The sequence below is a fragment of the Streptopelia decaocto genome, assembly GCF_964273445.1.
Source record: "Streptopelia decaocto genome assembly, chromosome: 1".
In the NCBI taxonomy this organism is placed as follows: Eukaryota; Metazoa; Chordata; class Aves; order Columbiformes; family Columbidae; genus Streptopelia; species Streptopelia decaocto.
The window spans coordinates 91,368,994-91,394,813 of NC_138663.1; the positions used below are offsets into that span (position 1 = coordinate 91,368,994).

General features: G+C 39.1%; 2 protein-coding genes across 9 annotated transcripts in view; both read right to left on the reverse strand.

Annotated features, from left to right (window-relative positions):
- Positions 1-619: 619 nt before the first annotated feature.
- Positions 620-12,493, reverse strand: ABHD10 (abhydrolase domain containing 10, depalmitoylase). 3 transcript variants are annotated; one of them, XM_082069927.1, is made up of 5 exons: positions 12,458-12,493; positions 8,560-8,743; positions 7,648-7,759; positions 6,596-6,733; positions 620-5,529 (listed from the first exon to the last, which is right to left on the reverse strand). In XM_082069927.1, exons 1-5 carry the CDS (start codon positions 12,462-12,464, stop codon positions 5,188-5,190), a joined length of 783 nt encoding a protein of 260 aa, XP_081926053.1. In that variant the 5' UTR covers positions 12,465-12,493; the 3' UTR covers positions 620-5,187. The 3 variants fall into 3 exon arrangements, with proteins under 3 accessions (XP_081926053.1, XP_081926051.1, XP_081926052.1); XM_082069925.1 differs by having other exon boundaries at positions 12,362-12,485; XM_082069926.1 differs by lacking the exon at positions 12,458-12,493 and adding an exon at positions 9,608-9,859.
- A 1,147-nt stretch (positions 12,494-13,640) lies between these two features.
- PHLDB2 (pleckstrin homology like domain family B member 2) overlaps positions 13,641-25,820 on the reverse strand; it is a 71,370-nt gene continuing 59,190 nt past the window's right edge. For all 6 annotated transcript variants that reach the window (XM_082047724.1, XM_082047722.1, XM_082047725.1 and 3 more), the window contains 5 exons: positions 22,590-22,680; positions 21,992-22,138; positions 19,480-19,699; positions 16,329-16,414; positions 13,641-15,560 (listed from right to left, as the gene is read on the reverse strand). In XM_082047724.1, the coding sequence (XP_081903850.1) occupies positions 15,420-15,560; positions 16,329-16,414; positions 19,480-19,699; positions 21,992-22,138; positions 22,590-22,680 (685 nt within the window). In that variant the 3' untranslated portion in view covers positions 13,641-15,419. The remainder of the gene's footprint in view (positions 15,561-16,328; positions 16,415-19,479; positions 19,700-21,991; positions 22,139-22,589; positions 22,681-25,820) is intronic.

The following is a 25,820-nucleotide window of genomic DNA, read 5'->3' on the forward strand; positions in this document are numbered from 1 at the left end:
TATAGTCACAAGTAAATCTGAGCTATGTAAACTGACCTATAAGCAGTAAATCTGTGAGCAGTGTATTTTTGTCCTTCATCTCCATTTCTTCTTCCCAGCCATTAACAGTAACCTTTTCCCCTAGAAAACACCTGCCAGGAGAAAACCAACATGCACAGCAGCATTAAAACTGTGTCTGTAGGAAGCTGCCTGCTGTTATACAACGGAGCTAAGTTCCCTCTGCCTTTCCTGTCCCTCCTGGGCTTGAGAACAAGGATGGAAGGGTGAGAGTGCACACTGATTTTTTGGTGTTTCTGTGTGCATTCCTTACACAGTTGCTGAGCTTTCACCAAGCCTTAGTGAAATTCTGCATTCTCATATATCTAACTGAATTTGTACCTCAGCTCAAAGCAGAGACCACTGACCCTAAAAGACGGGTGAAACACATAACCTTCTTCTATTTCCAGGGAAGCCTTTAACATAATTTAAAACAAAACACACAAAACTGACAAGTACAAATCTCATTATTCCCCAGGACATTATTTTCCCTCCTACTTTTTTATTTTCCCCCCAGAGGAGGGGACAGGGACCAAGGAGAAACGACAAGCACAGACCTAATGTAGTGACTCTGACCAAGGCACCGGTTCAGAAAAGGTTTTAATTCTGTATTGCACTATGACAAGAGCATTGAAAACATTTGAGCAGCTGCAGACACAGAGCTGGTTGAAAGTTTCTCTCTAAGCGCATGTTGATTTTACATGAAAAGCATGGCACCATAAATCACTTAGCCCCAATGAACAACAATGTGTCCAAGTGAGCACATAATCAAAATTAACATAAAAATGAAACAGCAGGAGGCAGTTCTTCTAAGGCCTATCCAGTTAGGGTTTTTTTGTGAACACTGCTTTGTTTGTATTTAGTGTTGATGCAAGAGAAAATAAGTTAGCTAAACTGAAACTACATGAAATACTTAATACCATTTAACTGAAAGAAAAAAAAAAAAACAAGTTGAAGTGTGCAATACAAAGCCCAACAACAAAAGAGACAGAATGAATAGAATACTTGACTAGAACAGCTCAATATACACAGAATAAGAGCACTTGTTTATTAGGAAACAAGTTGAACAGGCATCCAAAACTCTTTCAACATACTGGTCTATTGGAGAGTTTAATCCCAAACATAGGAAAGCAAGCCTCACCCTTTTCTTCTTTTTTTAGAAAGCAGAATTGTTTGTTTCACAAGTTGTCTCAAGTAGTTTGATTTTGCGACAGATCTGAAATGAAAATGTTGTTAAGGACTAGAGACAGTTGCGGTCAGCTGGTAATGCTTTTGTTCCTTTTTCATCAAAACTGTTACCTGCTTCTTTGGTATAACATGCTAATCAACCTCCTGCCCAGCTCTAAAAGCTTTTTGTTATTTACTCATGAAACTTGAATAACTCCTCAGCAGGAGTTAATGTTATGTAGTCTAAGCATTACATACAAGATAAGTACCTCAAGGTGCCTATTCAACTAGTATTGTTTGATCAAAACCAACACAAGAAGCACTTGAGTTGCTCGGTCACCATCCAGAGCTTCCTTGTGCTGCGACAGCAGCGTCAGCCCCAACACGCTTGTACTACACACAGTGACAGATGAGCCCAGAAGTCACCTTCAGACCTGCCAAAAGTGAAAGGCTATGAGAACACTAACTACTTTAGTGAAGAGCGCAACTGAAAATCTTTAAGTGTAGATTGAGGTATCCAGAGAAAACCAACCTTTCCAGGCAGCACAAGAAGGAGCTGCTAAATTCAAAAGCATAAGACACTGATCATCTCCTGCAAATCAAACTTATTGTTGAGAATCTGTTGGTTAGATATGCACACAGCATATTCTGCGCTGGGCAGCGAATTAGAAGTCCCCCCCAAAAAAAATTATTATTTTTTTTTTTTTAAAAAGGACATAAGGATTCATTACAAAACCATGCAATATACTAATTTAATATAGTAGTTCTACAGCGGAAAGAAATACTTGTTTTTAAACATGACTAATATTGAAAATAATTCACTCCCTAGGCATCAACTGGAAAAGACAAAAGAGATGCCACAGGCATTAACTCCAGGGACAAAACATAGTGCTGAGTAAAATTGGAATGACACCCTAATATGCAGATATAACACTATTCGAGATTGTCAAAGCTTCCTGATAGGTCAAGAGCGAGTCACAGGTAGGATGTAAATCTCCCTGCTTATCATCTACACCTTCTTTCAGGCATTTGAACATGCCAAGTTGGAAATCATCAAAATGCTGGTAATTTTCAGCATGAACACAAAGAAAATGCCATGCTTGCAAAGAGAAACACCAATGGAACTACTGTGGCAAAGTTAGAGGAAAAAGTTTGACTGCATAAGGTCTACCTCAAAGACGCCTCTTCATATTTAAGGAATATAGACTAAATTTAGAAAATTGTAAGTGAACAGTGCACTGGCATTCACAGAATCTCAAAATGCCATCTGGAATACTGTCTGTATAAAGAAAGTATTGTCTCTTCCTTTGAATTTGCGCTGTATATCACAATTTTTGTAATGTAAATGCTACTCATTTCTATTTAGCAAGTAGAGAAGGAAAACAGAACTGCAAAACAAGTGGCACACACAAATAACAAAAGAACCTCCCTAGGATTAAGTTTCAGTAATGCTGTGGCTTGAGCAAATGATTCTGCAGTTTTGTATACTCAACAATTGTGTCAATCCTGTTATGCTGCCTTCTCCCATCTGATGTTCTACAGCAGAATGGGGAAAAAACAAAACAAAAGCGAACTCCAAAACAAACAACAAAACAAAACCAGCACCAAACAAGAAAAAAAAGCCTTAAAATTGCTCATGCAGCTGCTCCCCTTCACATTTGTTGTCAGCTATCTTGCTCTAAGGCATTGTAACAAAAAGACCTTATCCATAAAATATCAATTATTTAGTAAAGGCTAAGGTGAAGCTTTGAATGGATACAATGCAGCTCTTTCAAGAGAAATATAGAGCTACAGTTTATGCAGACATCTAAAGACTTCTCCATGTCTGAAATATTACAGTTAATGGAATGTTTATAACTCCCAATTAAAAAAAAAAAAAAAACAGCTCAAAACTTTTCAGTTACTGAAATAAATTTAATACGTATGAACAAAAAGTACATCTATCACAGGAGGTAATTTGGGGCCTTAATTAAAATTAATTACTTTGGAATTACTGTACTCCTCTTTTTTTTTCAACTTTTTCTTCCATTAAGAGACAAAATAATCTAAGAGATGTGTCAAAAGTGGATTAAAAAATCTTCATAGGTGAGAGAGAAAAAATTGAAGTAACGTAAGTTTGATTTGACTGTCTTTAAACCACACAAAATGTCTTTTTCAGGTTTTAACAGATGCAAGTCACATGAAAACAGATAAAGACAACAACTCTTTAACAATACATAAACATGAACACAGCTCAGCCTTCAGGAATGAAGTGGCTGAGCACTTTTGCATAGATTATCGGAGCTCATTTTTTCAACATTAAAACACACATTCAAGAGGTTTTAAAGCTTAATAAAGTAGTGAATTGCATATTCATACAGACAGAAAAGTCTATTCCAGAAACAGAAATATTTGGAAACAAGATTCCATAGAATGTTGTAATTCCTCAAACAAGTATCCTGAGCTAGATTAATCAAGTGAGGGAATAGATACACTTGGACTAGAAGCTTTGCATCTAAATTCGAGCCATCTTTTTTACTTTCATATCAGAATTCAAATTTTTTACATCATGGTTTCCTGGGTTTTGCAGTATTGAAGCTAAAACAAAACTGTACTTCACATGAACCCATCTGAAATTTAGGGTTTTTTTTGTTTTGTTATTGGTTTTGTTTTTTTGCTTTAGGTTTTTGCTTGTTTGGTTTTTGTTTGTTTTTTAATTAAAAACCACTACCTCTACAGTAAAGCTCTATACAACAAGCTTCTACTCACAGTGTACTCCTATTGACAACGCTGACACTGAAAATGACAAACTCTCTAGAAATAACCCTATACCCAGGTGCTTGAGTCTTTTAAGGTAGCAATAGTGGTGCTATTTAGTACTGAAAATACTGAAGTCAGAAACAATTATATACTTTTGACTGATGTTTCATATTAATGATAGCCTGAACTAGTTTCAGCCTCTCACCTAAGTTCCTCTCTCTCTCTCTCAAGTGTGTAAATGGCAGCACATTTTTGGACAAAACCCAGGCAATAGTCACATTTGCAATTAAATCCATTTACTACTAAATTCTATGGAATTACGTTAGAAGGATCCAGCCATCAAGTTCATTTACGAGTTTTCAGGCTCGCACTCATACACCTCAAATTCCCAACACCAGAAGACACTATTTCTATTAACCTACAGTTCTCAAGTCACAGAAAAGAGGCAGAGATGCCCTAGGGTGCTGTACTTCCCCCTTTAAAAGAGTTACTATAAAAGAGTCACTGTATTGATCCAGTTTCAGTTTGCACCAAAATTACATTATTGTTCCCTTAATAGCAGACCCACAACTTACAAAAAGACAGCCCAGAGACAAGGACATAAACCCTACTAACAAGCACAGATAAAAGAGCTCTATGTGCACTTTGATGCCCTGTGTTCTTAGAATTTAACTTCTTCCTTGTGTAGTACCTCAAGCACATCAGGGCGTGCCTTCCACCTTTTAATAATAGTTGAGAACAATATAATAATTTATCCAAAATCTGTTTATTATGCTTCATGTTATTCAGTATTTCTAATAACAATGATGTTAGTAAACACTTCAGTAGAATTTTGCCTTGTGCACATAGTTTCAGACATAGGATATGAGAATGTTACAGCAAAAGGAAAATACTGAAAAGGTGTCAAAGATGTGGGAAATTAAACTTTCAACATACAGGCCAATAGTAACAAAAATGAATCAACATTTCAGTACAGAAGTGTAGGAAACTTGCAAGAAAAGTTTAAGTGGTGAAGGAGAGGGTCTTAACACAACAGCAGCACTCCTTCACACTTTGGACCGTCTGTGCAAATGCAGCATTAATAAAATATCTGTATTTCTGAAAGAGAGGTAAGGAAAGAGCAGATAAAGCTCAGTTCCTACTGTGACAGTTACCGGCCTGGCAGCATCTTGTTAAGAACAGGGTTTCTGCTACTCATGGAAAAGAGTCAGGTGTAGAGTTCCTGCACTGAGGCTACACCGCAGCTTATGCAAGTGTTGCCAGCTTGTCAATTAAATCATCAACGGTATTCACAAGGAGTTTTGTGTCCTCCTTCTCACTCATCCGATGTTGGCCAGTTTTGCGGAGGATCACATCCACATCTTTGCTCAAAACACGATCAGCAACTTGCATAGAGATCTGCCAAGGGACATCATCGTCCTTCATGCCATGAATGAGTCGTATGGGACACGTTACAGGAATAGGACTATTGAGCACACAGTGATTTTCTGCTTCTTTGATGAGGTCATATCTCAAGGAGTAATATCCTTCCTCATTATACTTTGTTGGAAACTTCCATTCACCTTTTTCTTCTATTTCTTTTTGTACCTATAAAAAAGAGAGCAAAGAATAAACAAAACAGATATTTCAAGTTTTTCAGAGTGCCTCAACTTATTTTTGTTCTAAATGCAGTAAAATTTCCCCAGGCATAAAATTTCACTTGGTTTATTTTTATGAGCAGAGAAGGTATAGTCCTGTTTGCCTTCCAGCATCTGAGAAGACAAACCCCCTACCATGTCACAAAAGCTACTCTAGACATCTCTGCTGCAAATTAAGCTACGTAGGAAACACCAGTGCAATTAAGTTTCTCAGTCAGAATCTGTCAGGAAGGAAAAGCTGTACAGCCACCATGAACAGTAAGACTCTTTGGCTTTAGTCAGTTCACTGAACCTCAAACAAGGACAGTCCTAGGAAAAAGAAATTTTTCAGTTATCAGTCTTTCCGGTCTTTGCCACAATACCTGTGTCTAAATACTGCTTTTCCAGAATCTTACCTTAGTCTTACGTAGTAATACTGACACTACAAAGTGCCTTAGTAAAAAACAAAACAGGAAAATATTTTAATTATTCTAAAGTCTAAGTTTTTTATTGGCATATGTATTTGTCACATTATAACACCTAATTTATTTGGCCAAAGACTGGGCATGATCATCATCAAAGAAGCAACTCAGAAAGACATTTTCCACCACCTAAATCTTACAGTCTTTACAAATACACTAATCTGAAGAATTCCCTTTCTACACACGCAACCTGTGTCAGACTGATCCCATCCAATGTCACCTCAATTATTTTAGCAACTACTTCTCCATCCTTGAAAGCACAAGGATCCAATTTGTATGCAAATATGAGATATTCAACACTGAAATCTAATGGACTACTGAACAGCAGGTATTTGACTTCATGTCCTATATGCCACAGTAATATAAACACATTCTATGTAATGTTCGCAATAGAAGTACAGTCTTTTGCAGACTTGTAGATTAATGTAGATTTTCAGCTTACCTCTACCACAAACACAGAAAACTTGCTGGAAGACTTGCAGGAAAAGTACAATTGGAACAAAATAATTTCTTAAATGTTTGATGGATTTTTAGATCGCACAAAAAACCATTTACCTCAATGGGAAGCTTCTTAAAAGTTGTTACAAGATGGTCTGCTGCTGCAGCTACTCCAACTAGAGCAGCTACCTTATCTGGTCGTGCTATTGCAGCATGAAGCATCAGCCATCCACCCATGCTGGAGCCCACCAGAATCTGAAAAAGAGAGAAAATAAAATATTATTTTACAGGAAACAGCTAGTTTTTCAATTTATTTTGCAAAGTATCAGTTTTTGTTTTGTTTAACTACTTAATCCTTGGGCATAATCCTGCTGTCCTTACCCAGGCAGAACTGCTGTGACCTCCAGTGGAAATTTTGCCTGAGTAAGCACCACAGGATCTGGTATTTTATTATTCATTTTGTTTGGCATGGCTGGTTATTGCTGTCTGAGACTGAAACACTGTAAACAAAACGAGAGTTGAAACAATTCAGTATCACATACATACTTCATGTTTCCTTCTTAAAACAAATGCACATGGTAAAGGCTCAGTGGAGTGAAACAGGTCAACAAAAGCAAATCATCATACAAGTGTTTTAAACACAATACTATGTATTTCCAGGTTGCAGGGCGTGACAAGTTTCTCACAGTCATTTCTAAAGTAACTGAAGAAGTCAAATGCTGCTTCTGCTGATGCTCTTTTTTAAACTATTTTATCACATAGAGTATCTTGTAACATTCCTGCAAATCCTTTAATTAATGCATCAGCGTGGGAGGGCGACACATTTTCCATGAAGAGGGCTGTGGAACAGTTCCCTGTCACCTGTGAGGTGGACCCCCATCATGGGGCTCTCTCAGACTCCCTGGGATGACAGCCTTGCTCTGAGCAGGAGATGCTAATAAATGACCTCCAGGAGCTCCTGCCAAAACCCATGTTTCCATGAATCTGTGATGTACCTGCTTGCAAAAAAGGTTTTATGAATATGACCTCTCAAAAGACTCAGCTTGAAAGTGAGCAGGCATCAGTTGTTAAATAGAAGCTACTGTTGCCCAGAGCTATTATGGCATATTCTTGATTAATGTTCTACCTCAAGAACAAAAAGCATTCTATATTTAAAAATAAAATACAACCTGTGGTCCATCAGCAAGTTCATCCAGTACAGAGAGAACATCTTTTCTCCACTTCCCAATTGTGCACTCCTCAAATTTACCATCTGAACTTCCACATCCTGTATAATCAAATCTGAAAAAGTAACCATCAAAATGAAAGTCATAGGACTGTCTACAGCAACATAGAAGCTAACTAAACACTACCATATAATCAAATTAAACAGGCGACAAGATACAACACTGAATATTTTCTTACTTGGTCCTGCATATCACTAGCATCAGAAGTCACGTGAAAAGAGGTTTAAACACAAAAAATGAAACTAAGTGATGCAGCATTCTCTTATCATTTGACATAACAATATCCAAATTTATCAGGATATTTGCCAAACAAAAAAATTGCCCCTACAGACAAAACCCACAAAGTACTTCAATTTTAAAGGTATTTTAAGTACAGATTCTCTGTGTACACCCAAATATGAAGACTTATGAAATTCAGCATTCAACCTCGTCTATCAAAGGAGAGCACCACCAAGCATACGCCTGTTCCTCTAAAACCACAGAAGATACCAGGCAACTTAATAAGATTTGGCAGCTAAGAAGCCTGCTTATAGTGGTAACTTTAAAAATTTGAACTCCAGGTCCTTTCTTTTTCATTTTTGTGCCTATACCCTTAACACACAGCACTGGCTAGACTAACAGAAACTTATCAGAGAATATTCTGAATTCCTTTCAGATTACATTCTCCTGATTTACCTCAGTCTCGCTACAAACAGAAAGCCCATGTTTTAAATGGAAGAAAGGCGCTTCTTAGCTTGTGTTAAGCACAGCATGCATTCCAATTCAAACGTCAAAGTTTAGATATCTTCATTAAAACCCCTTCCCCCAGTCCATGACACCAGTTCCATTTTCTCAAGAACAATCCCCTAAATGTACCTGATGAAGGCGTGACCTAGAGAGTTGCAGAAATCTTCAAGGGCCATTGCTTTCTGACCATTCATATTTGAATTAAAGCCTGGAAGGAAAATAACCCCTGGATTCCTGCCTTTTAGTTTATGATATGCAAGATTTGGTCGATCTGGTCGAGTAAGAAAGCTGACGGACGATTTCAGCCTGCAAACTAATGAAAAGAGCTATTTAGCACAATCATCATTATAACCTTGCCAGAAATGCTAATATTTTATAAAACTAGGATTCAGGAAATATGGGCATATTATGTGAAAATACAATACTACAGCTAAAAAGAAAAAGGTATCTCCTATATTCTTTAATGATTAACTAGTATTGATCAACCTGAAAGGGAACACTGATTGTGATTCATCTTCAAATCATTAAATGCCAACCACATAAGGAGTTCATTCAGCAATTAGCAAAGTGGTTGACTGAAGCCAAATGCTAAGACCCCCTATACTTCATTTGTCCTCATGTTTTATACCATCTTGAATATATTTACTCATTTTATATGCAATGGGGAGATTTTTCATCTGCTTAGCTTGATTTTGTTTTTCCAGAGTGAATTTCAAAAAAAATATAATTTTGGGACTAAATTACTCTGTGCAGTGACAAGTTTACAAGCACATGAGGTGACAAATTTTTGATTAAAATTAAACCTGAACAATAAAACTGCAGCTGCATCAAAACCCCAGATTCACAAGATCTATGAAGGAGATGTACAATGGGGAAGTTCAAAAGTGGGAACTCGGAAAGAATCTTGTGACTAACTTTTTCAACATGATAAACATAAAACAAAAATAGCACTTTTAAAACCAAATGAAATAAATAACATCTAGCCTTTTTCATCATACAATCAACAGCTATTTCTGCTTAAGTTAAAGACTACTGCCAGGAACACGGAAAAAAAAAAAAAAGTAATTTTAACACCACGCTATCTTAACATCAGGCTTTTTCTCAGATATGAAGTACACAATATAAAGTAAAGCTACATTCTCTGTAAATACAGAGCAACATATTAAACACAACCCACAAGAAGAAACAGAGTTGACCATTGCAGAGCTATGATTTTCTTATGCATCTCCAAATATGGCACAGATGTCCCATTACATGGTTTGGTGTATTCTTGCTGGAGAGGTCACATATTCCACTGTTCATATTTTTCTGTTTATCCAGAATGAAATAACACTTTGCAAACCTAAATATTTTGCAAATATTTAAAAAAATGAAAGATTGTTCAGCACAACTTCCATCAAAGAGATCTGCAACATATTACATGAGAGAAAAATTTTCCTATCAGCATAAATTTAACATGATTTTGTTTTACTTCAAGATAACAAACCAGACACATTTGGAAAGCAAACCCTAGGTTGGAATCTGTTATTCACCTTAATAACCATCAAAAAAATGGAGTTGCTTTCACACAAGAAAGAGTAAGTAAGGAAACACTTAGTAATGAATAACTATGCTGAATCTCAATAGCTGCTACAGTATTCAATCTAATTTTAGCAGTCAACTGTACTTCTGCTGTGGGTGAGGGCAAATGATTGGCAGAGTGGTCTTATGATGACTTAGTCCACTCTATTAGACCACTCAGCAAAATAATTTGTTAAACTGAAATCTTGGTTGAGACTTTTAAGACTTCGACACTCTTAATTCTTAGATTAGCTGTAAAACAGTAGCAGGTTACAAAAAATATGCAACCCCAAATAATACACAGGGCTTCTTAGTGGCATAACAACTGGATAAATACCGTAAAAACAGGCCTCAACAGTATCACATCACCTAACTGTTCTGCAGCTTTGAGTTCTGTTTTCTCAGTATCAGAGGTAACATTCAAGGAATCTTGGGGGTTTTATTTGTTTTTAAACTTGAATGTGCATGAGTAAATGTGGATGCATAACAGACACAGGTTGCATTTAGTATTCGGCACTTTCCTAACAGAAATTATATCATTTGAACTATTGATTAAAACCGTTACATCTTTCATGAAACAATGGGACAGCTCTTTATCCTACTGATACATCAATTATTATAAAGGGGAATAAATGCCATAGTAAAGGTAGATTTACTCAGACATATCCAAACTGTGGCTTGCGTGTGTCTCTATCAGTAAGCCACTCACTTCTTCACCTGCCAGTAACATAGAAGATACACCAAGAAGTGCTGAAGTTCTTCAAAAAATAATCAGGAGTATTTGTCTCCCTCTTAGGCCCTGATGACCATGTCTGATGTCACTGTTTTTCTACCCTGCAGCAATCTGGGGGCACCCTCAAACTGTTTCAATACTAGGCAGGGTTTAAACTGCAGCTACAAGACACAACCACTGTCTAAGCTACTCCACAAACCAGTATTCCACATTTAACAAGTTACTGTAAGTGCACCAGCAGTGATCCTAAACCGAATAATGCAAAACCCTAAGGCACCCACCCCAGCCAATCCAAGGGCACGGGTCACTGCGGCCATGCTCTCAGACTTCCCTTTAGACAGACAAAAACATCAACAACTGAGCAGCTACCCAGTAATTTCTCCTGATTTCAGTGGAAGACCTTGGTTAGAGCAGGAAAGCACTTCTGAAGGGTGCAAGGTAGCAGCTGATATTTATAAAGGCAAATTACAGACAGAAGGAGCTAGCTAAAGAAGACCACAGGACCCTTGCCTAAAACTATGGAATTTTTGTCATGTCAGAGTCACTGTGCAATTTAATTGTGTTATGGTCAAAAGCAACTGTGACTGCGATCAGTGCTACAAGTCAAAGCCAAAGAAATCCTCTGAACAATGTTGGGAATGTTCCAGTGCTGTGACCCACACACTGCCAACAGCAGCGGCAAATTAATGCAGCCCTGGCAGATATTGGATTCAACGTGGTCCACACCTCGTTTCATGCAACTGGCCATGCTACAGTAGCAAGAAGGCCACCAGTTCTGCCAGCAGGAACTACTGCTTAGCCCAGTCTCAGAGCACCCAACAGCACACTCCACAACCTGCTATAATAAGCATACTGTCATTCCAAACACAAGGAAAGAAAAAGCAAAACAAAAACCCCTGTATTCAAGCTTTTATGTAGATACAAAATGTGTACCTTCAGTGGCAAGTTCTACTTCTCCATCAAGCAACCCCAGATGAAGTTTATTACCTCATCAAGAAGAGCTGATGCCTCTCAAATTTAAAGGAAGGAATAAACTCAACAGGTCAGACATGCACTGAGTCTGGAACAGCAAGATGGGGCACTATGTGTTTGAGGACCATATCATAAGCAGATGCCAGCAAAGCTTTTCAGGTGCCTGCTGAAGCCGCACAGCAGGTATGTGTTGCATCCCAGCAAGCAAACTGTCCTGTTTCTTATCATTTCCAGCTCCTCGGGAAGCAACGGCGACGGGCGGCGCCTACAGCCACCTAAACACAGCCGGAAGAGGTTTGCGCAGCACCTGCCCCGCCGGTGCACACACACCGACCCAACCCCCGCAGGCTCGGCAGGGGAGGAGAAGCCGGTCAGACACGCCGTGCCCCGGCGAGGGCCGGAGCGTCACGTCCCCACCCGCAAGCGAAGGACGCGGCCGGGCCCTTCCCGAGCGAGATGGCGCGGGAGAGGGGAGCAAACGCACCCCCCCACGGCCGTGACGCACGGTGCAGACACACACGGCACAGACACCCGCCGCGGACACGGATCCTCTCCCCGCTCACTGACTGACTGACAAACACGCCCTTGTCCCCCGGGCTCCCAGGCCGGCGGCGGACGAGCAGCACCGCGGTGCCAGCGCAGGTGCTCCCAGGCCTTTCCCCTTACCCGGGAGCCCCAGGGCCACCCGCAGCGGCAACAGCAACACCGCCATGGCCGAGGAGCCACGGCGGCCGCCGACCCGCGCCCAGCTGCTCCACGCACCCGCCATGGCCACTGCCGCGCATGCGCCGCTCCGTCTCCCGCCTGCCCGGGGAGGGGCCGGGAGCGCGCATGCGCCGCCGCGTGAGGCGGTGGTGGGTGGGTACGCTGGGGATCGTCGGGGGACCTTGGTCGGTGTGATTAGTGCCGGGTGCTTATTTGCCGGGTAAAAACCAAAGTGTTGCCAATGGAAACACTTAATGAGCGTTTCCCTGGGTGCACGTGTATTCTGGAGAGGGGAGGCCCCCGCAAGGCTGGTAAGACCTGGTCTGGAAACCCTGCTACTCCAGGTTGCCTGTGTATGTATGGGTACAAACTGTAACGAAGTGTAAGTTTTGTTATATATGTATTTTTAATATGGCCAACCGTGGCTGCATCTGAAGGAGTGTGGCCAGCAGGTCGAGGGAGGTGATTCTGCCCCTCTGCTCTGGTGAAACCCCACCTGGAGTCCTACATCCAGCTCTCCAGTACAGGAGAGACATGGACCAGAGGAGGCCACAAAAATGATCAGAGGGCTGGAACAGCTCTGCTGTGAGGACAGGCTGAGAGAGCTGGGGTTGTTCAGCCTGGAGAAGGCTCTAGGGAGACAGTATTGCAGTCTTTCAGTAACTTAAAGAGGGCTTATTAGAAAGATGGGGCCAGACTTTTTTAGGAGGGCCTGTTGCAATAGAACAAGGGGTAATGGTTTTTAACTAGACTAGACACAAGGAAGAAATTTACCATGAGGGTGGTGAAACACTGTCCCAGGTTTCCCAGAGAGGTGGTTGATGCCCCATCCCTGGAGACATTCCAGGCCAGGCTGGACGGGGCTCTGAACAACCTGATCTAGTTGAAGATGTCCCTGCTCATTGCAGGGGGATTGGACTAGATGAGCTTTGAAGGTCCCTTCCAACCCAAACTATTATATGATTCTGTGAAGTGTTTAGAAGATGTGTAGTTGAGGTTCTTAGGGACATGGCTTAGAGGTGGACTTGCCAGTTCCAGGTTGATGGTTATACTTAATGATCTTAAAGGTCTTTTCCAATCAAAACAATTCCATGATTCTCTGTTTTATGGGGAAACACATGGAATTGTTAGATTAAGCATTACTAAGAAATACAAAATTGCATGCACAACTGTATACAACTACTTAAAAGACAAGCAGAAATGCCTCAAGATTAAGCAGCAAGTGAATATTTAAAACAAGTGTATTTTTAAAAATGTTTATTGAAATGCCTTCATTGCATCATGCAGGATACAAAAATCATTATTAGAAAACCTTTATAACCATACTTAGGAGTAAAATCAAGATACATCAGGGAAAATAATAATTATATAAACCAAGGCAATTTATTTCTCATAGTGTTTTAAATCATTAGATTACAAGCTGTGATCTGCACAGATTACAACAACTTTCTTGCAATAACAGTCCCTTCTTTCATGACTCAAGTCAAAACTGATGTTTGTCCTGCTAGAGCAACCATATCACCTGTGTATACCACAGAAAAATTCAACTTGTTCATTACATATACAGGGTTTAAAAAATGTAACAAAATTATTCTGCCAACGTACTTCTATTTTGCTCTCAGTTTATTTGTTCCATCAAAACCCATTAACTTGTCATCAAGAAAAAAGAATGGCTAATGTGCTTTCTTCTATTACACAAACCACATAGCACGTTTTGAATACTGTAATAGAACCTCTTTAAAGTCATATTATAAGATACTCTTTTGAGGTCCAGTTCAATTAAATAATTTATGTTTTTGCAATAGTACTCAAGGGCTTGGAAGTCATTTTAAAATGGGAAACCACTGCACCCTTGGTATTTTTGTTGCTTTAGGAATCTCAGTCTCTGCCACTTAAAATTTTCAGCGTTTCTTATTCATACACTGCTTGGTGTAAACGCTTAGAACTTGCCTCTTTTTCTTTTCTTTGAGCATTATTCTGTGCAGATATACACTTCAAAAAAACCCTCTGGGGCTGAAATCTTGGCATAGGTAGAGATTTTGATGCTGGCTTCAAGGGGACCGACTTTTGAGAGGTTTCAGTAAAGTGTTAACTTGGCACAGAGTAAGGTCAGAACCACGCTGGGACCTTACTACAGAAAAGAAAATTGCTGTAGGGCCTAGTATCAGCTCATTATATTCAACAGGGAAGATTAAAAAAGCTCACTTTATGAGGAATTTAACAGATGTGTTTTCATATCCTTGTGGAAAAATGCATCTTTATAAAGCTATCCTTTTTCTGTTGAGCATCTCTTTTTCTGTTGATGCAAACTTCAAACATGCAGCTGGTGTCACTGAGTGTTTGAACACACAGAATATCATAACAATTTAATTACATTAAAAGTCTTGAAGAGTTTTGGCACTGTCCCCTTCCAGAAAGTTAGGTACAACTAACAATATGAAAACATTATGATAAGGGAATCGTGTAAGTCTTTGGCTCTGTTGTAATATTTGACTACTAAGGCAAGTGTGTACCTTAGGGATGCTTTTTTGTTTATATTTTTATAAAATAATTCACTAAAAGTTTTAAAAAGTCACCTAATAATCTATAAATGCCAAATGCTGCATATTAAAATATATGCTTATTACACCTTTTTGTTCCATTATTAGAATTTTTGCATACTGTTGAGAACACACACATTTGTAAACTGTTTAGTATGACTTTGAAGATATTCTCCATATAAGAGAATTCGTAGAAAATTGTAATTTACTCAAAATGCTGTAATTTTAATTGCCTGATTATCCATTTTGGAGCACTAGGATTCTCTCAACAGCTTTAGCTCTTTCATTCCTACAAAGATCAACTAAAACAAGTAACAAGCCCCCCTTTTCAATGCATTTGTAAAACCATCTCATTCCGAGGTTTCGGGTGCACATCATAAGGAGGATATTTCTGAATATTCACTGGCTTTTGAGATTTTACTACATATGGCTAATTTCATCTGTTACTTTATTGCATTTTGCCCTCTTGCCCCCTTTTATTATAACATGAAGTGGGTGTAGCCTTCTGCGCCTGTGACAATGACATCCATCCATATCCTCATGGCTTCTGGTGAAGGAGCCACCATGTAGTATATCCGGTCATGTGTCTTAACACTGAAAGTGAGCAACGGGTTGGGACTCTGAAATAAAACAGAAAGCAGGGTATCAAAAGAAGGGAAGTAAAGCCATTTATTGGTAGCACAAATGAAATTACTTACAGGGAGATTTACAATGGGGTGAAGGAGAAAGATAAATGCCAAATGCTGTATCACTGTGTCCTACACTGCAGCACTGGAAGCAGAGATGTGTTTAAAGTGTCTGTATCCACCATAAACACTTTTCACAACATACTTCTTTCTACTAGACTATTACACAGCATAGGGCTCCGAACTGTTGTTTCGTGCCCAGAGAACTTACTCCCCTGCTCTGTCCAGTGGTGAAAACCACCTTGGCTTTCACAAATCCACCTGCCAAGGATATATTCAGTTTGTTCGCAGCTCATTTAAATTACAGGTGAGAGGCAGGGGGTGCCATGAGCTGCGGGCAGCAGTTAACTCCCTCCCTGTGACAGCTGCGTACAGCCATCCCTTGATATGCTAAAGCCACTGGTTTCAGAGGTCTCATCACAGAACTAAGGAATTCCTTGCAGCAAATCCCACTTGACAGGTAGACACACTTGTCTCTGCTTTCATCAGTATAAAAAAACCCCAGCGCTAATCACTGATTTGGCTTCATCTTCCTTTTCTTCTGCTCCAGGCTTTTATGATTTGTTGGTGGTGTTGTAATTGGGTTGTTTGTTTGTTTGTTTGTCTTTCCTCCTAATAGTCAGCCCTCCCTTTGACTTTAGAGCAGCTACAATGCTTTGGGTACTGCTATATAATACTCAGAACAACAATAACGAAGTTTACCTTATACGCATTCTTTAGGTGATCATAATAGACTTCTTCAATAGCTTGAAAATATATTACACCTTTTAACTTAGTTTCATGTTTGTCTAAAACAGAAAAGAGAAAATTACTTGATAACTAAAAGTACTTCAAGAAGCACAAGCTTAATTAGCATTTTCATATATGTTCAGTTGATAAAGTAACTGGATTACCACTTCTGCTTATGAAATCCCACAGAAACCCTCAACTTTTCTTAGTAGTTAGTCAGTTTTGTTACTTTCTTTTCCACCTTGTTTCCAAGGAAATAAAGCTTTTGCAAATTCCTAATCTATTTGCAAGTCACTGTCATCACTGAAGTGTCTGAACATTATGGCCGATATTGGCCAACAGAAGGACAGACGTCTCTGAGATACATCCAGTCTTCCAATTCCATGAAAGCCAGCCAGACTTCATATAGCTCACAGGTAAAACCTAGAGTTTACCTTCAAAGGAAAACTGTTATGGTAAGCAAATTTAAAATAAAATTTGATAGCAAGAGCTTTACATTAGAACATAATCTGTGCTCGTACTTATTTAGAAAAATGGCTATTCCCATTTATAATACTCTCCCTCAGTCTCAAGCTGATATTTATTACTCAAATGTGAGGGTAGCAGATTTCAGTCAAGCTTCTATGAGCTCTGACAGATGGAAAGGTTTATAGGGGGTTAAAAGTTCCTGAACACCAGCAGCAGATTCATAATTGTCTCTGACTCTGACACCCAAGGTAATTTGCCCCTGTTGTGCAAGGGAACTCCCCATTTGCATCAGAACACCTGCATGGCCAGCTACTGCAGGGGGCTGCTCACAAGGAGCGGGTTGTTATCCAGCTGTACTGTGTTTCTGGCACTAACATCCCACCACAGCAAAGCTGAAATACAGGGTGGGAGTCTTCTCACTTAAGTTTTGACATCTACAACAGAGACACAGCTGACTTAATATCCCTTTAAAGGCAATGGAAAGAAGCAGTCACTTTCAGGGGGTCAATTCTAAACTATTTTAGACATCTTCTGATACTGCCTTCTGTCCCAGCGTTAGCTGGTGCATCATTTGGGAAAGGAGGATACAAGACTGTGAACTTAACATCTTAACAGTCGCAACCATAATGTTTCACAAGGAAAAGATACAGAGGGCATCTACAGTGCCCTCCCTTTTCCTGCAGTGGAAGAGAAATTGTTAAATAATCCCAGAGGGTGTTAAGAAACATCATGACTGCATGTGACGCTGAAGGGCAAACTTCCTTCCACTCTCATTAGTTTTCTGTTAGGGGAATATAATGCCTTGTGACCTGAAGTTACTCTCACCTTAACAGTGAACAGTCATGCAGAACATCTCTATCAGTCCCATGAGAGATTCTGCTGTCATTTTGAACACTCATGAAAGTCAGTTTACATCCTATTGGTAGCTGCAGGCAATTTCAAAAGCTTCATATGATGGCAAAAAGAAATCCCAGAGACCAAACCATATAGTGTTGGGAATCTACCTGCCAGCTCCCAGGGGACCAGTACAAGTACTGAGGTACAAGATTCTGATATTATAGCACACGTTGTACTACGCTAAATGCAGTACCACACAACATATACTGTCTATGCAGTACAAGCAAGCAGTGATCCAATTCTTTTCAAGCCCCACCTGAGGTCTTGCTTACAAGAACATTTCAGATAAACACAAGCTCCCATTGCAACGGCCTTTGTAGAGCTCCCTGTGGCTTCAGGTCAGAAAGCGCACACACTTCAGTCACTGCACTAAATTGTCAGACTTTAGGGTAAATTCTTTGTTCAGTACACTTGGAGAAGTAAAACAATATACCAGTATATTCACTTAGAGTTCAATTACTGTGAATTTACAGCATCAATATTTATTTTGGAAGTTACTATATCAAGATCTAGATGGATCCTCACACAAGCAGCTGCATTTTTGTGCAGCTGGTACAGAATTCTCATGAAACTTATGTTTGTTGGCTGGCATCCTTGAGACATTATGAAAAGTTTTGTTAATTGAAATTGCATTATTGCAACTGTACTGCACTCAAAACCAAAACTGTTAACTATTAGCACAACTACTAAAAAGAAAAAAAAAAATCAGTACCAGATGGAACACTACTGTATATTACAGGCCTTGCTAACCAATAAACCAGATGTTAAGAACAAAACAGAAAGTGTCACATTCTTCATAGTATTACTGTGAACTAGTAAGAAATATTTAGTGGGTATGTAAGGAATTGATGTAATGAATTCAAATATGTGTCTTATAAAGATGGACTGAGCAATGCATAACCCTCCCATCAATTTTAAGTTCCTTATGAGTTGCTGGAAAGCAGTAATGTCGTAAAAGGAAACTGAACTCTTCGGGTGTTTTTTGTACTCAGTGTTTTCTTCTGCTTCTTAGCAATGACCATCCTATGTATGGCCCTGTCTCCCCACTCCTAACAATAAATATTCAGAACACAAAGTAATTTTTCTGGCTTCCTCTGAAACTTCGAAGTCAAACCATGTGTATATTTGCACATTACTTGGAGAGACACATGTTCTAAAATTCAAAATTTCTGGATCTACCCTACGATAATCAATTAACATAATGCTTATAATGGCTCCAGACATCATATAACATCATCTAGTGTACAGAGAACTCTTTATAGTATTGCATGTTGTTCATTTGAAATTCATTAGGCTCTCAAAATATGGCAAACTCAAAAAGTCTACTCCTGTATATTTAATTTCCTGAAAAACTTTTCAGGACATCAAGCAACAGGACTGCAGAAGCATTTCATTTCATTTTCATGTTAAGTATAATAAATTATATTCTTGTATGAAGGGTACAAGAAATCATTCTGTCATTGGGGGAAGTAATTGTGGATCCATTATTGTACATACTAGGAAAATTATGATCTTCCATTTTTAACTCTTGCTTATCTACATCTCTCCCTTTGTCTGTTATGCTCCTTTCTCTTTTACCTGGCATTAGGATTGAACACTATAGTGAAGAGATGGCACAAGCTCTAAGTGTCTGTGTAAAACATCTGATGAAATGGAAATGTAAGTTTTATTCAGGACTCCCTTACAGGTTCATAACTCAGCTGAGGTTGATAGGAAAATAGAGGGACAGAGGTACCATAGTAGTGATCCTGCAGCCTACCTGCATAATAAGAAAAAGTTCTCTTGTTTCTGTCAAAAACAAACCATCGTTTTTTCCATGTTTTAATTTTTCCTCCCATTTTAATTAGAAAGCCTCGGCAGGTCTTCTCTGTGAGGGAGATGTGGTAACAGGTCTCTATGTTGTGACCGGCTGTTTCAATGTGACTTCGTAGATCAAAGTCTTCCTTCCTAATGGGCAAATAGCGAGTCAAAGGACGGGCCTACAGTAAAGAAAAGAAAATATTATTTTTAACGGAAGTCTTAACTTCTCCTTCATTCTTTCTGCTGCAAGGTCATAACTGCAAACTGCCCACAGATTCCAAGAATGAATGTAGAAAAACAGCAAGCTTTTGCTGCAGCCCTAATTTTCTTTAGAAGAAAAATCCTTAAAACCTGGAACTTTACAAAGTGTTGGATAACTTTATAAAAGTCAGATTAGAGCACAGGAGTTTCTTGAAATCATCAGTTGATAAGCCGGTAAAACAGGGGCCACAGCATAGAAAGGTTGTTTTAGAATGAAAACATTAAACATAAATATGTGTTACTGCTTTAGATGGAGTGTAAGAACATTTGCGTGATGTTAAGCAAACTATTTCTCTTGTGAATGAATGAAATGTGGCATCTACTTTGGGATTGGCAACATGGTGCAGAGAGCTGAAGCGCATCCTCTGCGAGAGGCAGCAAAGCAGCACAGGATGTGGTGCCCCATTCTTGGTTGCAGTTCCAGACTCTGCATCACGCCTGGACAGCATCAGTCGGGACAATGAGCAGGAGATGGTAGAGATTTGGCACCTCCGCCAGCTGAGGGAGCATGCTTGTTTCTGTGCCTGAAGGGTCTATGCACAACCCCCTCCCATTTCAAACATGGAAGACGGGTCTCCCGAGTCTTCTGCTGCAGTCAAGGCAGACATAGGCAACATCACAGGACGGTTCAGAACAGAAGCTGAATTTAGGTGACCTGTCAAAGGAGCATCTTCTCCCGCTCCAACTCCAGAGAAGTCAGTGAGCTGGAAAACCTAATCTGCTCCATGCCTAAAGTTAGCCTGTTAACTCCCAGTGTGAGTCACAAATCCAAGGGACTTTCCTTCATTGCATTCTCAAAAACCTCTTGGTGCAATGGGAGCTGTGTTGCCCACAAGAGTTCTTAACACCCTTCTAAAATTACGCAGTCCTGTATGATACAAGCTGCCACCAGCTTTGGCAAGTGCAAAGGTGGAGTCCCTTCCCCTAGTTCACATTTCTAAGTGTCAGAAAGTGCTAAAAAAATAAATACATTAGAAATTCGGTCTCACTGTACCAAAGAAAGAAAAAAAGTTGACAAAAAAAATCTTAGTTATTTTTGACAGGTACATTTTGGTTTCCTGCCAGACCAGTCTTCAGTCTGCCAATTAGCAGTAACTGATAAGTCATTCTATTACAACACATGCACGCTCCAATATGGGATAAAGATATAAGCATGGCATCATTGTTTGCACCATACTTTCATTGTCATCAACATTTCTTAGAAAAAAAGAAGGCATCAAGTAACGCATGCATAAAATTCAACATTTGGCAATAACATTTTATATAAAAACAAAGGAATGGATATATTTAAGCAGAAACAGTTTAAAGTTTCTCTGGGGTTGTCCTATTGTTCTAATTTAGTGTTATCAATTAGAAAGGCACCTTACGTAGGAATGTTCATAAAAGATATAACTCATGAAACAAAGATTTAGAAAAGGTAGTGCAGATAAAAGCAGAAAGATATTCGAATATTATATGGAATCTTCTGCACTCAGGTACATATATTAAGATGGAGTTATCGTATTGCTATACTATACTAATGATAAAATGACTTCCTAGTCTATTTGCTGTACCATGTAGATCTTATTAGTTGTGGTGGAATAAACAACAGGTGAGACCTCTAAGCCTAAATAAAGCTCAAGATACCTCTAAATCCTAACAAGAAGTAAGGTAGGAGATAATAGTATTTTAATTAAATAATGTTTTGCATATTCTATAATCCCAGTAACATTAGGAAAAAAAAATATTTCCTTTCTAAAGTAGATGTGGAACTAGAAAAACTTATTTATCTTTTTTTTTTTTTTTGTTCTTCCCCAGTCCAATATTTGGAAGTGACAATTCATAATCCAAGATATTTTATGCACTAAAAGAAAGAAAAACAGCAATGGTTTATAAAAATAACACACAAATTTCTGTTGTCCGGGCTAAAAAATTCTGCTCTGCCTATACTCAGTAACCCACTTTATAGGATTAATATTTATACTTTATAGATATAACATACTAAATAGATATATATGCCAATTATTTAGCTTTAGATGAATACTCAAACATCTACTTAAGCTTCCAAGAGCCCAAACATATTCTTAGCAACACAGTTACACCTCAGCAATACTATATCAATCTGTTCAACTGAAAGCAGTTGTGTTTACCATTGGCAGAAGCACACTCCCTTCTGTATACTAAGGGGAGGTCTTGCACTTAAAAAACCATTTCATGTCAACACATCTCACCTGTGCTCTTTGTTTCTCACGTATTTTTACTTCCTTTTCAATTAATTTTTGCCTCTGGCTAGTTTCTTCTTCCAGTCTTTTCTCTAGTTGCTCTCTGCGGCGCTTCTCTTCTTCCAGAGCTCGTTTTTTAGCTTCCATCTCCCGTTCCTAAATACCACAGTACCGGCAGAACTTCAATTATATATATGAAACTATAGCTGATAATATAATTTCTAGCTAGGACTAAATCCATTTTTGCCTCTTAAGTAGCCAGAGATACACATCCAGCAAAGTGGACTGATAATTGGAATCAGAATTGCAAATATTACCACTCTAGAAATTAAGGTTCTTCTTAAGCAGCTCTCCCAGCAGGTATAGGAGCAATGCTGACCTTGCTTCTGATGGGATTTTGCCATTAACTTACTAATTGAGATAGCAGCTATTCCATATGGGATCAAAAACATAGTATGAGGGTGAAACCAGACCAAACTAGAGGGAGGGAGGTAATTTTTTAAGTGTTTATTAGGTGTAAACTATTTTAGGGTCCAATGTTGCGTTTAGGAGTATATTATCTAACTAACACGCCCACTTTTAGTTTTGCTCATAAAATTATGCTTACCCTGGACTCAAGCAGCCTAGTCTTTTCAGCATGCGCTTGTTTCAGAAGTCTCTCCATCTCTTCTATTCTCGCAACGTTTGAAGTGCTAGCACTGCACCAAAAAAAAAATAATAATCAGAGTTATTTAGAAGAATACTTGGTATTTAAAGATATATTTTACAGTCCAACATTAGACAGTTTAAGAATGGAACTGATACTGATCTGGGTCCAATTCAGTGCAGTAGGCGCTAACAAAACTAACTCAAGCACCTGAAAATGCATCTTGTCAGTCCCCCGTGATTTGTCATCTTCTCCCAGGTAACAGAATATGGATGGAGGTGGTTACACTACCAATCCTGAGAGCTGGCATTACTAGCCAGCTGAATATACCTGTCTTTCTGGCTATAGATGGTCTGTTTTGTGTCTCACTGAGCTCATCCTCAAGAAATACTCGATAAAATTAAGGAGGAGTAAGAGTAATGGCATAAAGGCCATTCAGTGACAGAACAGTGTCAGGAAGGATCTACTAGTTAAAGTAACAAGGGTAATCAGAGTGCTAGAGCCTGGCCCAGCACAACACAGCTATCACTTTGGCCTGTCCCTTTTTTTGTGTCTTTTGTCCAATACAGTTTATTTTTTTTCATCTCAATTTAACAGCCATTTCAGCTGTGGGATTTCCATGGCATGCTCTCTGTTTTATTTTTCATCTTATGCTGTTCAAGAAAAACAGTTGATGTTAAACATTACTGTAGTACCATTAATAATGCCATTAGACTAAAGCACAACACAAGGAAATACAATGGATTAAAATGTTTAGGGCAGAGAGAAACTTGACTTGGGATTGTACTGAAAATGCTATCTGAGCACTCGAGTGGAAGTGGGTGTCAGGCGGCAGATTGGTTCATGCTACTTAATGGCACACAGACCAACTGTGAAGGGACACAGGTAAATGGAAACAGTCCAAATAGGTGTCCTGGGCAAGGAAAAGAAAAATGTAAGAACAACATCCTTCGCTTTCTGAGCATGCCTCCGATGGTTTTAAGACCAGGATATTTGTCAGAAGTGTCACAGTCTTCAGAAGACATTTCTCTGTCTGGTACTGGGCATATGTTTAATGAGAGGATACAATACAATCTAAAAATAACAGACCTCATTTAACCTAAGCTTGAAGACAAGGTATAATCCCTCTGAAATCTATCTGAACTCTAAAAGCTTATTGTTTCTAAAACTAGGCCTACAACTAGTTTGGCCAAAGAATGTTAGTTGATGGGCCAAGAGAATCTGGACCAAAAACTTCAGTAAAAGCAATGGGGCTATAAATTAAAAGTCATTTGAGCAACCTGGAAGATAGTTGATTTCTGTAGACTTTTCCATATTAAACTAGTTAACACTTCATCTTAAATTCATTCATCCTTCATTTGCTTATCCTGCTCACAGAAACTAATGAATAGCAGAAGATCACAATCTCTGAAACCTCAGCTATGGAAAAAAATAAATTGCTAATGAACCTTGGAATAAGTAGTATTTGGCGAGTTGATGAATGCCTACAGCAGTTGTGTTTCTTCTGTACTTTGAGCATAGACAGTTTTTATGCATTTCCAGCAAAAGTCTCTCAGCTTATACAAGGCATAATATAACTTAGATATTTCAAATGAGTCAGAACAAAGCATCATAAATTGTTTTCTTTTAAAAACAGATATGGCTAGAAAAGAATCCTGAACACCATCTAAACCAATATGAATTAAGTTCGCATAAGAGGAGTTTCGTCAAGGAAAATTAACTGCCTATCTTCCAAGTTTTACCAAGAAAATCAGTCCACACTCTTTTTTTCCCACAAAGTTTGCCTTATGAGAAACTGAAAGATCTGTTCTAATGGGTCCTTTTCCAGTTTTGGGATGCTTTTGTTTGTTTACTTCCAGCATTTGCTGGAAGCTGCAGAAGAGCCAGAGGGAGGCAGAAGGGCAAACAGCACCACTGAAATTAAACAGCCACTGGGGGTCCCCCATCTGGGCTGGAGATTCCACTTACGAGATGGCCCCAAGGTAGCTCAGACACGTGCCATCTTCCTCCAAAATGGTCAGAGTGGCAAGTCAAAGAGAGACAGATTTCATACCACTGCCATGTTAAATCACGGCAGAGACAGAGTTAATTCCCAGCTTGTCTCCAGCTATCAGAAACTTGCCAACTGTGTATCTATTTAAAACAGAAATCCTCAAAACCTGAGTCCTAATGTTTTTACTTTGGGAAAAAACAAAAACAAAACCAACCAAACAAAAAAAACCCCAACAACTACAGCAAAAAAAACCCCACAACCCAAAACCAACTAACAACAAAAAAATAACCAGGAAGCAGAATGAGGGCCATTGGTATTTTCTGAAACCCTTAACATTGCACCGATAAAGAGCACAAGAGGAAATCAGTGGGCTGACACCCTGTTACAGGAAACAGATGCCGAATAAAACACAACATGCTAGCTAAAAAAGCTGTCCTGTTCACAAGGAGTTCTTAATCCCGTGACAATGTTGTACTTAGTTATCAGCCTCCACTTAGGCTTGTGAAACTGCTGGGGAAGGGCTGTGAGCAGAAATGAAAGCACCATCACTAAAACGAGACTGTCGGAAGAAAATTGTTTGCACACAATTTTGAGACTCAGCTGGACTTTTCTTTCAAACACAGATCGTTGATGTTGCTTTTATCTGAAGAGTGGTGTCTGAGCTGACAGCCTCTGAGGATAAGAAAAGCAGCTGAGGGCTCTGAGCCTTTCAGTATCATCTCTTCGTTTTTACTGACCCAGAAAAGGCAGAGGGAAGGGCAAAGAAGAGACTACTGGAAAAGCCCCAAGTGTTTCAGCATAAGGCTCTAGTAAGTTAACGTGCTGGACTTGCAGAACAAGTGTATTCATGGCCGGCAGATGTCTTCGAGAAATTTCCTGTCACAGGAAATTCCTCCCCTGTAGTGACCAGGGCAGGAATCTCAGGTATGACCCACTCTGAAAGAGCATTGACAACTTCGTAATTTCAGTTTGGGACTGACAGCGATTCCTCTGTGGCCTTCGACATCATCACTTAGCCTCTCCATATTTTTATTTTCCATCTTTAAATAAGCAGGTGAGATGATAGTTAAACCTGGTGATAAAGGGCTACACAAATACTAAATATTATGCCAGTCTAATGATCTTGCATTTTCTTAACCAGTTACCACCATTCACATTACCGTAGCATCAACATGTACGTCTTCTCTTTTTTCATTACA

Bases quoted from the DNA above. Each gene is read 5' to 3' on its own strand.
- ABHD10 (XM_082069925.1), bottom strand. From the start codon at position 12,464: ATGGCGGGTGCGTGGAGCAGCTGGGCGCGGGTCGGCGGCCGCCGTGGC. The intron at 6,734-7,647 runs GTTGTATTTTAT...TCTCTTTTTCAG, and splicing joins AACTTGCTGATGGACCACAG to ATTCTGGTGGGCTCCAGCAT. The intron at 5,530-6,595 runs GTAAATGGTTTT...TCTTTTTTATAG, and splicing joins TTAAGAAGCTTCCCATTGAG to GTACAAAAAGAAATAGAAGA.